The sequence below is a fragment of the Rhinopithecus bieti genome, unplaced genomic scaffold (assembly GCF_001698545.2).
Source record: "Rhinopithecus bieti isolate Rb0 unplaced genomic scaffold, ASM169854v2 scaffold_12155, whole genome shotgun sequence".
In the NCBI taxonomy this organism is placed as follows: domain Eukaryota; kingdom Metazoa; phylum Chordata; class Mammalia; order Primates; family Cercopithecidae; genus Rhinopithecus; species Rhinopithecus bieti.
Genome location: NW_016807423.1, coordinates 1373393 through 1388965, shown reverse-complemented (window position 1 = coordinate 1388965; position 15573 = coordinate 1373393). Strand labels below are relative to the sequence as shown.

Below are 15573 nucleotides of genomic sequence, written 5' to 3'. Positions count from 1 at the left end.
CTCAGACAAGGTACCTTTTTATCCTAATGAAGTAGGAAGGCACCACTATGTACCCAGCACCCACGCGTGTTTAACCTTTAGTCACGTTCTGCCTGGAGAAGGAAGCCAGGCTGCAATGCAGGGATCTGGCTCCTGAACTCTGTCAAGGCTGAGGCAGGGCTGGATAAGAAATCTCCACCCCCATGAAAGGCTGGTGACCAGCCTCCTCCCTCATCTTGAGCAACCTTGATCCAAGGGCAGGAACTGGTACACTGGCCTTTGGAAGCCATAGGACTTTGAATTTCGGAGCTGAAGGAGCTGAACAGAGCTAGTGCCAAACCCACTTTTAGTAACCCCATAGTTTCCCTCCCCCACCTCCACTTAACAACATATCGAAGACATTTTTTCCACAACAATACTTACATATTTACTTTATCCTTGTTGTGTCTGTATTTATCACATGATGCACAACAATTTATTTTGGCTATTCCCTTCCTACAAACATTTAGGCAATATGTTTTAATTTTTTTATATTAAAAATATACTTAGGCCGGGCGCAGTGGCTCAAAGCCCTGTAATTCCAGCACTGGGAGGCCGAGACGGGCGGATCACGAGGTCAGGAGATCGAGACGAATCCTGGCCTAACACGGGGGAAACCCCGTTTCTACCTAAAAAATACAAAAAAAACTAGCCGGGCCGAGGTGGCAGGCCGCCCCTGGTATCCAAGCACTCGGAGGAATGAGGCAAGAGAATGGCGTGAACCCAGGAGGTGGAGCTTGCAGTGAGCTTGAGATCCCGGCCACTGACTCCAGCCTGGGCGACAGAGCAAAGACTCCGTCTCAAAAAAATAAAATAAATAAAAAAAAATAAAATAAAAATATATTTAAAAAATAGAGACAGGGTCTCACTGTGTTGCCCAGGCTGGTCTCAAACACCTGACCCCAAGCAATCCTCCAATCTTGGCCTCCCAAAGTGCTGGGATTACAGGCGTGAGCCACCAAGCTTGGCTGATTTGGGTAATTTAAACAACACAGTAAACAGCCTTGTCACTTTTCTATTATTTCCTAAAACTACATTCCTTACAATTGCTGAATCAGAAGGGATGCACATTTAACATTTTCATATATATTACCAAATTACCTTATATATATGTTTTCTTTTTCTTTCTTCTACTTGTATTCTGAAGTATATATATTTAAATTTTAAAACTTTTTTTTTTTTTTTTTAGAGACAGGGTCTTGCTTTGTCACCCAGGCTGGAGTGCAGTGGCACAATCATAGCTAACTGTAACCTCGAACTCCTGGGCTTCAGTGATCCTCCCACCTCAGCCTCCATTGTAGCTAGGACTACAGGTGCACAACACCTCTATTTTGTAGAGACAGGGTCTCACTATGTTGCCCTGGCCTCATGTGATCCTCCCACCCAGCCTAAGCTCCCTTCTCATCAAACCACATGTAGTTCCTGGAATGTAACATCCTGCTTCATTCCTTCACAACTTGGCACATATCAATTCCTCTGCTCAGACTACAATTCTCCAGTTTCCTTTAACTCCCTTACCAACAACAGTCTATTTTTCCAAAAAACTCCTGGCACATGGTAGATATCATTAAATGTTGGTCAGTCGAATGAATAAATCAATCACTTCTACCCACTTTTAGCACAGAGCAGCCTCTGTGGGTGACATGTGCAATAGAAGACCATAAAATTAGGAAATGCAGTTGACGGGGGAAATCCACACCACCATATGACAGGCTATCTGCTTCCGTCAGCGGTTATTCCCTTGCCTGTCAGCCCTAGCCCATACCACTTCCTCCTCTTCCTCCCACCCCCGACTTTCTAGCCCCAGTCCATTGGTTTCAGTTGGCTGCAGCCTCCTTTCCACCACTTCACTGCAGCATTGATCTTTGTAATTGCCCTGATAGAACTGATTCCTGCCCTGATATAACTATAGCTTCTATGCCAACAGCTGCAGCTCTACATAATCATGTGTGTGCATGTACATGTGTAAGTGTGCTTGCATGGGTGCATGAGTGTATATGTGCACACGCGCGCGAGAGAAAGAGATTGCAACCCTATGCAGAGTCCTCCTCCTCTATTCTGGAGTCCTGTCTCAGTCAGGGATGGGTATCAGTTTTCAGTAGTTTCACTGGAAGGGGTAGGAGAAGAGAGGGAACAGTTTTCCTATTTCAGCCTAGCTTACAGCAGCCTATTTTGAATATAAATAATAATCACTACCACTCATTAAATCTCTAGGTACCACCAGGCACTTTATATCCATTGTTTCATTTAATCCCCAAACAACTCAAAAAAGTAAGTATTGGCCTGCTTGGTGGCTCATGCCTGTAATTCCAGCACTTTTGGGAGGCCAAGGTGGGAGGATCGCTTGAGCCCAGGAGTTCAAGATCACCTGGGCAAATATAGTAAGACCTCGTCTCTACAAAAAATAAACAAAATTAGCTGGGCATGGTGGTGGACACCTGTAGTCCCAGCTATTATTGGCGTAAGCCACCGTGCCTGGCCCTGACCTGGTTCTTTTAAATCATTCTCTTCTTCTCTCTCTTTCCACTCCGTATAAAATTAATTTAGTTTTATCTTAGTCTAGAAAACTATATTAGAAAACCGGAGCTCAGGGCAAAGCTTACATGCTAAGGATTTAATATGAGGCATACTCTGACAACAAGAATGAGAGAAAAACAGAAATTAGCCAGAGAAGAAGGGAAAGAAAACAGGTGGTGTGCCATAGACTTAGTTATGGTTTCATAAGAAGACATAGCTAAGTGCTCAGTTACATAGGGCTGAGAGGCTATATGAAACCACTGTATGTATGGTGTCTAGGAATCATGTTTTAGGGGCAGCAAGGGCGAACTATCTGCTGGCCCTTTCCTTCTCTTTCTCACTGGTAGGGGAGCAGTATGGTTTTTGTTTGTTTGTTTGTTTTGTTTTATTTTGTTTTGTTTTGAGACAGAGTCTTACTCTGTCGCCCAGGCTGGAGTGCAGTGGCACGATTTTGGCTCACTGCAATCTCCGCCTCCCAGGTTCAAGCAATTCTCCTGCCTCAGCCTCCCGAATAGCTGGAATTATAGACATGCACCACCACGCCTGGCTAATTTTGTATTTTCAGTAGAGACAGGGGTTTCTCCATGTTGGTCAGGCTGATCTCAAACTCCCGACCTCAGGTAATCCGCCTGCCTTGGCCTCCCAAAGTGCTGGAATTACAGGCGTGAGCCACCGCACCCGGCCAAGTCTGACTGTTTTTATGAGGATGGCCTGATATATTAGACAATTGGTCCACCAGGACATCACTTATGTTGGGGAGACAGTGGGGGATAATGGGGTGGGGAAATGGGAAGAGTAGCTCTCGGGGAGCAAAGGTGTGGGGAAAAGCAGAACCAAACCGAGATAACCCTGTGTCTTGCCCATCCCTGCCAAGAAAAACACATAAATGGAAGACACTTCTCCACTAAAACAGCACAGACTATTTCAAATCTCAGATCTGTCATGTAATTAATACCTGTGTGACTTTGGGAAAATTATAAATAGCTTTAACCTTGCTGAGTCTGTCCAATCCATAAAATGGATCATGAATACTTTCCTCACAGGCTTATGGTGTGCTGGTAATATCTGTATCTTCATCTGGATGGCAGTTACGTTGCAAAAAAAAAAAAAAAGAACTGTATACATTTAAGATTTGTACATTTTCTTTCTTCCTGGATGTAAAACAGGAAAAAAAAAAAAAGAGAAAAAAAAAGATTGGTGTATTTTCTGTATGTATGCTATACTACGACTTTTTAAAAGGCTTGTACGAAATAAAAGAATATTCCTTTTCGGCCAGGCGCGGTGGCTCACTCCTGTAATCCCAGCACTTTGGGAGGCCAGGGCGGGTGGATCACGAGGTCAGGAGTTCAAGACCAGCCTAACCAAGATGGTGAAACCCTGTCTCTACTAAAAAATGCAAAAAAATTAGCCAGGCGTGGTATCGGGCGCCTGTAATCCCAGCTACTTGGGAGGCTGAGGCACAGAATTGCTTGAACCAGGGAGGCGGAGGTTGCAATGAGCCGAGATCGCGCCACTGCACTCCAGCCTGGTCGACAGAGCGAGACTCAGTCTCAAAAAAAAAAAAAAAAAAAAAATATTCCTTTTCCAGGATTATCTTGAAGATTCAGCAAAACCATGTTCATTAAGTGTTACGCACAGTGCCTGGCACATAACATGCTGCACGGGTCTATGGTCCAGACAAAGGGACCAGGCACTTTTCCAGCGCCTGGATCTGCAGACCTGAGGTCTTCAGTATTCTGGTCAACCTCGGTGTTGCAGCTGCTCTCTGGACCTGTTTGCTCGAACTAAATGTAACGCGGCCAACTTAGGTAAACTTTGGGTATCCAGCCAACCTGACTTTAGGAAGAGTATGGAGCCAGGGATGGAATTGTGAATCCGGAGGGCCGACACCAGAAGAACCTGCAACGTAGCATCTGGGACCTTACTTCCCCCGGAAAAGCGCCAGCGGCGGCGCCCAGGCGCGCGGTGCAATGTGGGCCAGTAAGAGGCGCGGCTGGCCCAGCCCCCTGGACCGCCCACGTGGCCAGCGCCACCTGCCTCATTGTGCCTAGGACTTCTCCAAACTCGCGCTGCGGAGTAAGTGACCAAGTTCCGGCCAGGTCGACCTCGAGGATCCAGAGGTGGAGACGGTACTACCTCCCAGCTCTGGTTTCCATCCCCTTCAGGTCCTTCCTTGGTAGGCGGGGAAGGAGGTCCACCCTGCGCGTGATCCTTTATGCCCGGCCCCTGCCCCTCCCTCCGGGTGGAGCTTCCTCCTCACCGCCAGACTTAAGCTAAGGACCGTTGGATCTTTGGCAGGGTGCAGAACTGAGCCCAGGCCACACTACTGTGTTCACGCTCTGTGCTTGTGCCAAGGTGAGTTTCTCTTGCTGCTGGCCTTTCTCCCAGAGGAGATGGCCTCAATCCTTTACTACTGAATGTCAGCCCCTCGGGTTGAGCGAAGAGCGCAGGGCACTGGAGGGGACGAGACATGGTTTCGGATTTGAGCTCTTCTTTTCTCTGTATGATCTTGCTAATTTCCCAGTTTCTCTGAACTTAAGTTTCCTCAGCAGTAAAATGTGGTCCTACATTAGAACTGTAGCAAGAATTGAGATAAAGCTTTGAAGGCGCACAGCGCATACTAGGTGATCTGTAAGTTTTAATTGCCATCTTTTTGTTTGCTCACCTACGTGCTTTTTCCAGCTGCTCGGACTTTCTTACGCAGGTGCAGGGATGGTTCTCGGAAGTGGAGGGAAGTGGGGATAATTCTCTTACTTAGACGCCTGCCTCGAGTCTGGGAAAGTCCAACATGTTATTCTGTTGCCCCAGAACTCTGTTAAAGTGAGACACAGATCTGAACCTTCACTGGATGAGGCTACTGTTAATTAACTCTTCCGCTTCAGATCGTTCATATTCAGGGCTGCAGGCCTGTTACTTTTCCAAAATCTGTTTCCTTATCTTTGATACAGGAGCAATCTCAGTATGATTCTATCTGGTCCACTGGGATTTTTTGCCGAGTATAGTAAAGTGCTTTGATATTCTTCAAGAGGATTCTTTCCAGGTTTTCCAAGAAGTAAAGGAAGATGGTGACAGAGGCAGCGACTTCCTCAAATGTCCTTCCAGCTGGCCAAACTCAACCTGTCAAGATCTCTCCCCCATAAGCTGTGTGTGTGTGTGTGTGGTGTGTGTGTGTGTGGTGTGTGTGTGTGTGGCGTGTGTGTAGCATGGACATTGTATGTATGTATGTATGGGACAGGTACTCAAGGAATGAGAGGTTCAGGCAGATGACAGGCTCAGACCTCAAGCAGTAGCCAGGTTTGTGGGGGAAATCTATATATAAACAGAAAGAAAAATGTAGTGATGTGCACATGCTATCAGTACATGGAAGTAGCCATCCATTTAGTTGTTTATTTTCTTTTTAGAGATGGGTGGGGGTCTCTCGCTCTGTTGCCCAAGCTGGAGTGTAGTGGTGAAATCCTTGCTCAGTGCAGCCTCAAACTTGTGGGCTCAAGTGATCCTGCCACCTCAGCCTTTGGACTATAAAGTGCATGCCACTGTGCCCAGTTAATCTTTAAAAAAAAGAAAAAAAATTTCTCCCTAGCAAGCACACTCAGAAAGAAAAAACCAAATTTTTGTAGAGACAGTGTCTCCCTTTGTTGCCCAGGTTTCAAGTGATCTTCCCGCCTCAGCCTGCCCAGGTGCTGAGATTACATGTATGAGCCACTGTACCTGGAAAGGAGCCAGAAATGTAAAGTGCTAGCTGAAGGATGAGCAGCAGTTAGCCAGGCAAAGGTAGGGTTTGGGGAAGGAAAGTGTGCAGACACCTAGAGTCAGGTAAGTAGTGTGACCCTGTTGAGTGTTCAAAGTCTGGAATAGTCTGACATGAGGAGGTGGTGAAATGAGGAAGATAGGAGCCAGGTTTTGAGTAGCCTGGACTTTATCCTGAATATAGGGGAGAACTGCTGGAAGGGTTTGAGACTGGGAGTCACATGGTTGGATCTGGTGATGGACTGTGGGAAGAGGGATCACACTGGAAGCCGAGATCTGTGGTTTAAGTAAAGAGTGATGGTCAGCTGGGCACAGTGGCTCACGTACCTCAGGACTTTGGGAGGCCGAGGCAGGAGGATCATCTGAGGTTAGGAGTTCAAGACAAGCCTGGCCAACATGGCGAAACCCTGTCTCTACTAAAAATACATAAAGTAGCTGGGTGTGGTAGCACACACCTGTAATCACAGCTACTCGGGAGGCTGAGGGAGGAGAATCACTTGAACCCGGGAGGCTGAGGTTGCAGTGAGGCAAGATCATGCCACTGCACTCCAGCCTGGGCAACAGAGTGAGACTCTGTCTCAAAAAAAAATTTGAAGAGGCTGGGCGCGGTGGCTCATGCCTGTAATACCAGCACTTTGGGAGGCTGAGGCTAGCAGATCACGAGGTCAAGAGATAGAGACCATCCTGGCCAACATGGTGAAACCCCGTCTGTACTAAAGATACAAAAATTACCTGGGCGTGGTGGCATGTGCCTGTAGTCCCAGCTACTGGGGAGGCTGAGGCAGGAGAATCAGTTGAACCTGGGAGGCGAAGGTTGTAGTGAGCTGAGATCACACCACTGTACTCCAGCCTGGTGACAGAGCAAGACTCTGTCTCAAAAAAAAAAAAATGAGTAATGGTGGTCAGAGATGGGGCAGTGGCAGTGGAGGTAGATGTGGATGAACTAGAGAAAGATTTAGGAATATATATTTTAAAATTCTTTTCACATACATCAAGAAGTACAGGAGGTATTATTGCAGTCTTAGGTCTTAGGTTACATATTAGAGCATTCTCTTTTTCTGTATCTATAAGTATTAACAAGATTTAAAACCCAGCTAAACTGACAAAATCTGGCCAACATTACATATGTAAGGTGATTTTCCAAGCTGACTTTTTTAGAAGTATAGAAGAGGCCAGGCGCGGTAGCTCATGCCTGTAATCCCAACACTTCGGGAGGCCGATGCGGGCAGATCACGAGGTCAGGAGATCGAGACCATCCTGGCTAACACAGTGAAACACTATCTCTACTAAAAAATACTAAAACATTAGTTGGACGTGGTGGCGGGCGCCTGTAGTCCCAGCTACTCGGGAGGCTGAGGCAGGAGAATGGCATGAACCTGAGAGGTGGAGCTTGCAATGAGCCGCGGTCGCATCACTGCACTCCAGCCTGGGTGACAGAGCAAGACTTCGTCTCAAAAAAAAAAAAACAAAGTATAGGAGAAAGCCACACCTGCAATCCCAGCACTTTAGGAGGTCAAGGTGGGAGGGTCACTTGAGGCCAGAAGTTTGAGAGGGCAGCATAGTGAGACCCTATCTCTACAAAAGAAAAATAAGGCCAGGCATGGTAACTCACACTTATAATCCCGGCACTTTGGGAGCCTGAGGCAGAAGGATCACTTGAGCCCAAGAGTTTGAGACCAGCCTGGGCAACGAGGAGAAACCCTGTCTCTACGAAAAATAGAAAAAATAAGCTGGACACGGTGGCCCATGCTTCTAGTCCCAGCTACCTGGGAGGCTGAATGGAGAAGATAGCTTGAGCCTGGGAAGTGGAGGTTGCAGTGAGCTGAGATCACACCACTGCCCTCCAGCCTGGACATTAGAGCGAGACTCTGTCTTAATAAATAAGTAAATAAATAAGCTGGGTGTGGTGACATGTGCCTGTAGTCCCAGCTACTTGGGATTGCTCCAGTCCAGGAGTTCGAGGCTGCAGTGAGTCATGAATGGGCCACTGCACTCCAGCCTGGGCAACAGAGTGAGACCCTGTCTCAAAAAGAAAAGTACAGGAGAAAATACTCTCCTCACCAACTACTCCCACACCAGCCTTTGTGGGAGGCAGAGGAAAGGCCCATGCAGCCAGGAAACACTCATGTAGATATTGTTTCCTTTTTTTTCCTGCATCTTCTAGTTCCCTGCCTCCAAGCAGCAACTGTAGAGCCCTTTGAAAAAGAAAGAATTCAACAGAGGGAAGGAACCTAAGCACTGAATTGGAAATAATAAAACCTGAGTCCTGATAATACCCCCCTCCCCACTCAACCCACACATCTCCCTTTCATACTTCAAGATAACATGAGGGTTTCTGGCTGGGCACGGCGGGTCATGCCTGTAATCCCAGTATGTTGGGCCGAGGTGGGTGGATTGCTTGAGGTCAGGAGTTTGAGACCAGCTTACCCAACATGGTGAAACCCTGTCTCTACTAAAAAATACAAAAACTTGGCTGGGTGTGGTGGTGGACGCCTGTAATCCCAGCTACTCTGGAGTCTGAGGCAAGAGAATCACTTGAACCTAGGAAGTAGAGGTTGCAGTGAGCCAAGATCATGCCACTGTACTCCAACCTGGGTGACAGAGCAAGACTCCGTCTTAAAGTAAAAAAAAAAGCTAGCCGGGTGCAGTGGCTCACACCTGCAATCTCAGCACTTTGGGAGGCCAAGGCAGGTGGATTACAAGGTCAGGAGTTTGAGACCAGCCTGGCCAATATAGTGAAACCCCGACTCTACTGAAAATACAAAAATTAGCCAAGCGTGGTGGCGGGCACCTGTAGTCCCAGCTACTCGGGAGGCTGAGGCAGGAGAATTGCTTGAACCTGGGAGGTGGAGGTTGTGGTGAGCCAAGATTGCGTCATTGCCCTCCAGCCTGGGCAACAAGAATGAAACTCTATCTCAAAGAAAATAAATAAATAAAATAAAAGATGGGCTGGGCACAGTGGCTCACACCTGTAATCCCAGCAGTTTGAAAAGCTGAGGCTGGTGGATCACCTGAGATCAGGAGTTCAAGACCAGCCTGGCCAATATGGTGAAACCCTGTCTCTACTAATAATACAAAAATTAGCTGGGTGTAGTAGCACACCCATGTAATCCCAGCTACTCAAGAGGCTAAGTCAGGAGAATCGCTTGAACCCAGGAGGTGGAAGTTGCAGTGAGCCGACATTGTGCCATTGCACTCCAGCCTGGGCGACAAGAGTGAAACTCCGTCTCAAAAAATTAATAATAATAAAAAAGATAACATGAGGGTTTCTGAATGCTGCCAAAGGTCCAGATAGGCAGTTCCTGACAAGCTTGGAGTTTGGAATCTGTTAATGCACGGCTAGGCTGGAAAGCAGTTGTATCAAGCAGAAGATGAGGAAGTCAGCAGCCGACTGAGGATGATTTTCTGTCTTAGAGAAAAACATCTATGTGGCACCTTCATTCTTCCCTAGGGAGCTCTTGTTCTTTGCATATCTCCTACCTCTTTCATCCCTGTCCCCCAAGCCTCAGCCCTTTTGGTGTTCAGTTTCACCAGCAAAAGAAAAGGAGAAGCAAGATTCAAGTTTCTTCTTTCTTTTCCACTTAAGCCAGGGTGTTGTTCAAGCTTTCACCCCAGTTGTAATTTCAGAGCCTTCTCATGTGTGTTGGGTAATCTGCAAGAGGCCAACAGGTCATTGGGCAGTAAGCCCAGGAAACCTACCTTAGACCCCGGTGGCAGCAGGCCACCAGGTTCCTCTTGTCAGGTCCAGACTTGCTTACTTGATCCCTTAGAAACTTGTGTCCTTGAAAAGTTTGATTGTAAAGAGCATTGCCCTGGTAGTTTGTGGTCTGATGCTCAGATTGAACAGTTTCAATTTTGTTTTAGCAGAAAAGAGTGGTTTCCAAAATCAACTTAAACTAGATATAAAATTCTTCCTGGGTCAGAAGTATTAGGAAAGACAGTGTTGGTGTATTAGCTTTACTCACAACTTGTCTTTTTTTTTTTCTTTTTTTTTTTTGAGATGGAGTCTCACTCTGTGGCCCATGCTGGAGTGCAGTGGCATGATCTCAGTTCACTGCAACCTCTGCCTCCTAGGTTCAAGTGATTCTCCTGCCTCAGTTGCTCGAGTAGCTGGGATTACAGACACGCACCACCATGCCCAGCTGATTTTTGTGTTTTTAGTAGAGAGGGGGTTTTGCCATGTTGGCCAGGCTGGTCTCGAACCCCTGACCTCAAGTGATCCGCCTGCATTGGCCTCCCAAAGTGCTGGGATTACAGACGTGAGCCACTGTACCTGGCCTCAACTTGTCTTATTGTTGTTATTATTATTATTATTTGAGACAGGATCTCACTCTGTTGCCCAGACTGGAGTGCAGTGGCGCTATATCGGCTCACTGCAACCTCCGCCTCCTGAGTTCAGGCAATTCTCATGTCTCAGCCTCCCAAGTAGCTGAGATTACAGGCATGTACCACCATGCACAGCTAATTTTTTTTTTTTTTTTGATGTGGAGTCTTGCTCTGTTGCCCAAGCTGGAGTACAGTGTCCCGATCTCAGCTCACTGCAACCTGCACCTCCCGAGTTCAAGCGATTCCTCCTGTCTCAGCCTCCTGAGTAGCTGGGACTACAGGCACATGCCATCACACCCGGCTAATTTTTGTATTTTTAATAGAGACGGGGTTTCACCATGTTGGTCAGGCTGGTCTCGAACTCCTGAGCTCAGGTGATCCGTCCGCCTCGGCCTCCCAGAGTGCTGGGATTACAGGCGTGAGCCACCACTCCCGGCCACAGCTGCTTATTACTTGCTCTATCCTATATCCTTTTAGAACCTGGAAACTAAGATTATATTTGTAAAGATATTGTTAGCAATTAAATCAATCCCAAGAGTGATATTCATGGTACCGATGAGATCAAGGGAAAAGGTTATATCTACCTCATTGGCTCTTGGTGTGAACGTTCTCTCTCCTTTTCTTTCACTTGGCTAACTCCTGTTCAGTTATTCTTTAGGACTTGACTCAGGAAGAGATGGCCTCCAAGAAGCCATCCTAGCAAGGTTACTCTTTTCTTGCCACCCTTGTGCAGCTCTTGTGCAGAATTTGATCAATGCTCTTATCACAGTGTACTGATATCACCTGTTCCCATTACAAGACCATAAACTGAAGGAAGGCAGTTTAAATATTTAAATATGTTTTTCTCTTGGGTTTTGCACAAGAGTTGGAACATTCAATTTACTGATAAAATGAGTATTGTTGGGCCATTTGGTGACTTCTTATTTTCATAGCTTTCCAGAGGGGGAGGCTCCAGTTATCTTTGGTTGGAAATTTACTTGTATCTGTAATTAGTTATTTTTCTGCTGCACTGAAGTCATGTGTATAGTTTCCCCTTCCTGGTAAGAGTTCTTCCCCTTGACTCTTGGGAATTCTTATAAATCAGTGTCAATATTTCTTTGTCCTTTCCCTTTTCTGTAGCACATCATACATGTATCTACCGTGAGTATCTTTTTATAGGTCTGTGTTTATTTGCCTTTTTTCCATTAGCTCCTTCTTAGATCCTTGGTTTTGCCACTTCTTTTTTTTTTTTTTTTTTGAGATGGAGTCTCCCTCTGTTGCCCAGGCTGGAGTGCAGTGATGCGATCTCAGCTCACTGCAAACTCCGCCTCCCTGATTCAAGTGATTCTCCTTCAGGCTCCCGAGTAGCTGGGATTATAGGCGCCTGCCACCACACCCAGCTAATTTTTGTATTTTTAGTAGAGACGGGGTTTCACCACGTTGGCCAGGCTGGTCTCGATCTCTTGACCTCGTGATTCACCTACCTCGGCCTCCCAAAGTGCTGGGATTGCAGGCATGAGCCACTGTGCCCAGCCGGTTTTACCACTTCTTAGCTGTTGATTTGGAGCAAATAACTTCACTTTTTAAAATTTTTTTGAGACGGAATCTGGCTCTGTCATCCAAGCTGGAGTGCAGTAGCGCAGTCTTGGCTCACTACAACCTCCGTCTCCCAGGTTCAAATGATTCTCCAGCCTCAGCCTCCAGAGTAGCTGGGACTACAGGCGTATGCCACCACGCCTAGATAATTTTTGTATTTTTTGGTAGAAATGGGGTTTCACCATGTTGGCCAGGCTGGTCTCTAACTTCTGACCTCAAGTGATCTGCCTGCCTTGGCCTCCTTATGTGCTCGTATTACAGGCGTGAGCCACAGCACCTAGTCTAACTTCACTTCTTTGAGCCTATTTTCTCAACTAAAAAATTAAAGATCTGGATATGGTGGCTCATACCTGTAATCCTGGCAACTCAGGGTGCTGAAGCGGGTGGATAGCTTGAGGCCAGAAGTTCAAGACCAGCCTGGGCAACCTAGCCAAACCCCATCTCTAAAAAAGTTTAAAAACATCCAGGTGTGCTGGCACAGGCCTGTAGTCCCAGCTACTTGGAAGGCTGAGGCAGGAATATCACTTGAGCTTAGGAGTTCAAGGCTGCAGTGAACCATGATCATACCACCATTCTCCAACCTAGGAGACAGAACCAGACCCTGAGTCTAAAAAAGAGTTCCTTTTTTAGGACTCCCTTTACCTCCCTTGTAGGAGCCCACTCAGGCCTACCAGCATGACTGACCAGACCTCTGTGAAAGGTACTTAGAGAATAGAATCTCTGTAGTTCTTTTTTTTTTTTTTTTCTGAGATAAAGTCTCACTCTATTGCCCAGGCTGGAGTGCAGTGGTGCGATCTCAGCTCACTGCAACCTCCGCCTCCTGGGTTCAAGTGATTCTCCTGCCTCAGCCTCCCGAGTAGCTGGGACTACAGGCGCCCGTCACCACGCCTGGCTGATTTTTTTTATTTTTAGTAGAGACGGGCTTTCACTGAGTTAGCCAGGATGGTCTCGATCTCCTGACCTCATGATCCACCCGCCTTGGCCTCCCAAAGTGCTGGGATTACAGGTGTGAGCTGCCATGCCTGGCCGAGAATCTGTAGTTCTGACAACCTCCTGGGAACGTTCATTTCATTGTCAGAGAAGTGGTCCCTTCCTGGGCCTATTCAGTTACCTGGTCTCTTTCTCTCATAATGGCCTTTGCCTGCCTTACACTGGCTTGAGACCTTATTTAGTCAAGACTGGGTGCTTCTGTGTGGCCACCCTGCTTTTATTTTTAGATAGTGCAGTTCTTTAATAGAGATCTTTAGCCTGCCACAGAAAAGGGCATCCAAGCTGGTGGTCTGGTTAGTATTTGTTCAGGAGCTACTGGCCATGGTTGGTTTTGGGCACCCTGTCTCCACCGCCTTTGCTCACAGGCACATACATAACCATGTGTTTGTCCTCCACCTCTGTCCCCTCTTCCCCACCCCTTCCTGGCCCATGCTTTATAGAGTGCAGTGGCATGATCTCTGCTCACTGCAACCTCCCCCTCCCAGGTTCAAGTGATTCTTGTGCCTCAGCCCCGCGAGTAGCTGGGACTGCAGGTGTGTGCCACCATGGCCAGATAATTTTTTTTTTTTTGAAAGAAGGGGTTTGCACTTGTTGGCCCCACTGTTTTGGACTTTTTTTTTTTTTTTTTTTTTTTTTTTTGAGACGGAGTCTCGCTCTGTCGCCCAGGCTAAAGTGCAGTGGCCCAATCTCGGCTCACTGCAAGCTCCGCCTCCCAGGTTCACACCATGCTCCTGCCTCAGCCTCCAGAGTAGCTGGGACTACATGTGCCTGCCACCACACCCAGCTGATTTTTTTGTATTTGTAGTAGAGACAGGGTTTCACCATGTTAGCCAGGATGGTCTTGATCTCCTGACCTCATGATCCACCCGCTTCGGCCTCCCAAAGTGCTGGGATTACAGGCGTGAGCCACTGCGCCCAGCCTTGAATTCTTGACCTCAGGTGATCTGCCCGCCTCGACCTCCCAATGTGCTGGGATTACAGGCATGAGCCACTGTGCCCAGCCGCTTTGCAGTATTCTTGACAGTGGATATCTGAGACCTGAACAACAGCACTAACCCCAACACCATTCTCTTCCCATCTGTGTTTCAGGGTGCAATGGCGGCTTCCTGTGTTCTCCTGCACACTGGGCAGAAGATGCCTCTGATTGGTCTGGGTACCTGGAAGAGTGAGCCTGGTCAGGTGAGGGATGGGGGAAGAAAAGAAAAACTTGTTGAGTCTCTGCCTGCATTTTCCTAGCAGCCCCATCCCCATACTCCCCTTCCAGTGGAGATGAGCCTGGAGAGCAGTGGGAAGAGATGAGAGAAGAGACCAGTTATATACGCTGGGCTTCCCCAGCTGACTCAGAGAGTGGGCTGAGGGACCCAGCAGCGCTGGGGGCATAGGAAGGACATCTTTCTCTAACTGGATCTGCACTGAATGCTGTGGCAGACATGCGGCCCCTCTGTGCCCATCCCTGTGCTATGACCCCTAATATGGCAGTTATCACCCTGTGCTGTGATCATGTCTCCTCTCCCACACTGGGTTCTTTGAGGGTTTAGCCTCTCCCTACTGCTCAGTCCAGAATTAGGCATATAGAAGGTGTCAAGGTTTGAAGAATAACTAGGTGGATTGTATAGACCAAAGGTCAGCAAGCTTTTTTTTTTTTACTTGAGACAGGGTCTTGCTGTGTTGCCCAGGCTGGAGTGCAGTGGCACGATCTTGACTCATGGCAGCCTTGACCTCCTGGGCCCAAAAGTGACCCTTGCACCTCAGCCTCCTGAGTAGCTGGGACCACAGGCACACACTAACATACAGGTCCAGCAAACTTTTTTTTTCTGAGACTGAGTCTCACTCTGTTTCCCAGGCTGGAGTACAGTGGCATGATCTTGGCTCACTGCAACCTCCGCCTCATGTGATTCTCGTGCCTCAACCTCCTAAGTAACTGGGACTATAAGCATGAGCCACCACACCTGGTTAATTTTTTTATTTTTAGTAGAGACAGGGTTTTACCATATTGTCAAGGCTGCTCTTGAACTCCTGACCTCAGGTGATCCACCTGCCTTGGCCTCCCAAAGTGCTGGGATTACAGGTGTGAGCCACCTCGCCCAGTCACAGACTTTTTTTTAAAGAACAAGATGGGGCCAAGTGTGGTGACTCATACCTATAATCCCAGCACTTGGGGAGGCTGAGGCAGGAAGAGTGCTTGAGCCCAGGAATTTGAGACCAGACTGGGCAATACAGTGAGACCCCATTTCTACAAAAAATTTAAAAAATTAGAATGTGCCTGTGGTCCCAACTACTCGAGAGGCTGAGTTAGGGGGATTGCTGGAGCCCTGGAAGCCGAGGCTGCAGTGACCTATGACCACACCACTGCACTCCAGCATGGACAGAGCGAGGCCATCTTTTTTTTTTTTTTTTTTT

General features: G+C 47.4%; 1 protein-coding gene across 1 annotated transcript in view; it reads left to right on the top strand.

The window, feature by feature from the left end:
- The first annotated feature begins 4555 nt into the window (after positions 1–4555).
- AKR1A1 (aldo-keto reductase family 1 member A1) overlaps positions 4556–15573 on the top strand; it is a 19218-nt gene continuing 8200 nt past the window's right edge. Inside the window, exons 1-2 of the mRNA XM_017881685.1 lie at positions 4556–4890; positions 14263–14397. Of these exons, the coding sequence (XP_017737174.1) occupies positions 14269–14397 (129 nt within the window). The 5' untranslated portion in view covers positions 4556–4890; positions 14263–14268. The remainder of the gene's footprint in view (positions 4891–14262; positions 14398–15573) is intronic.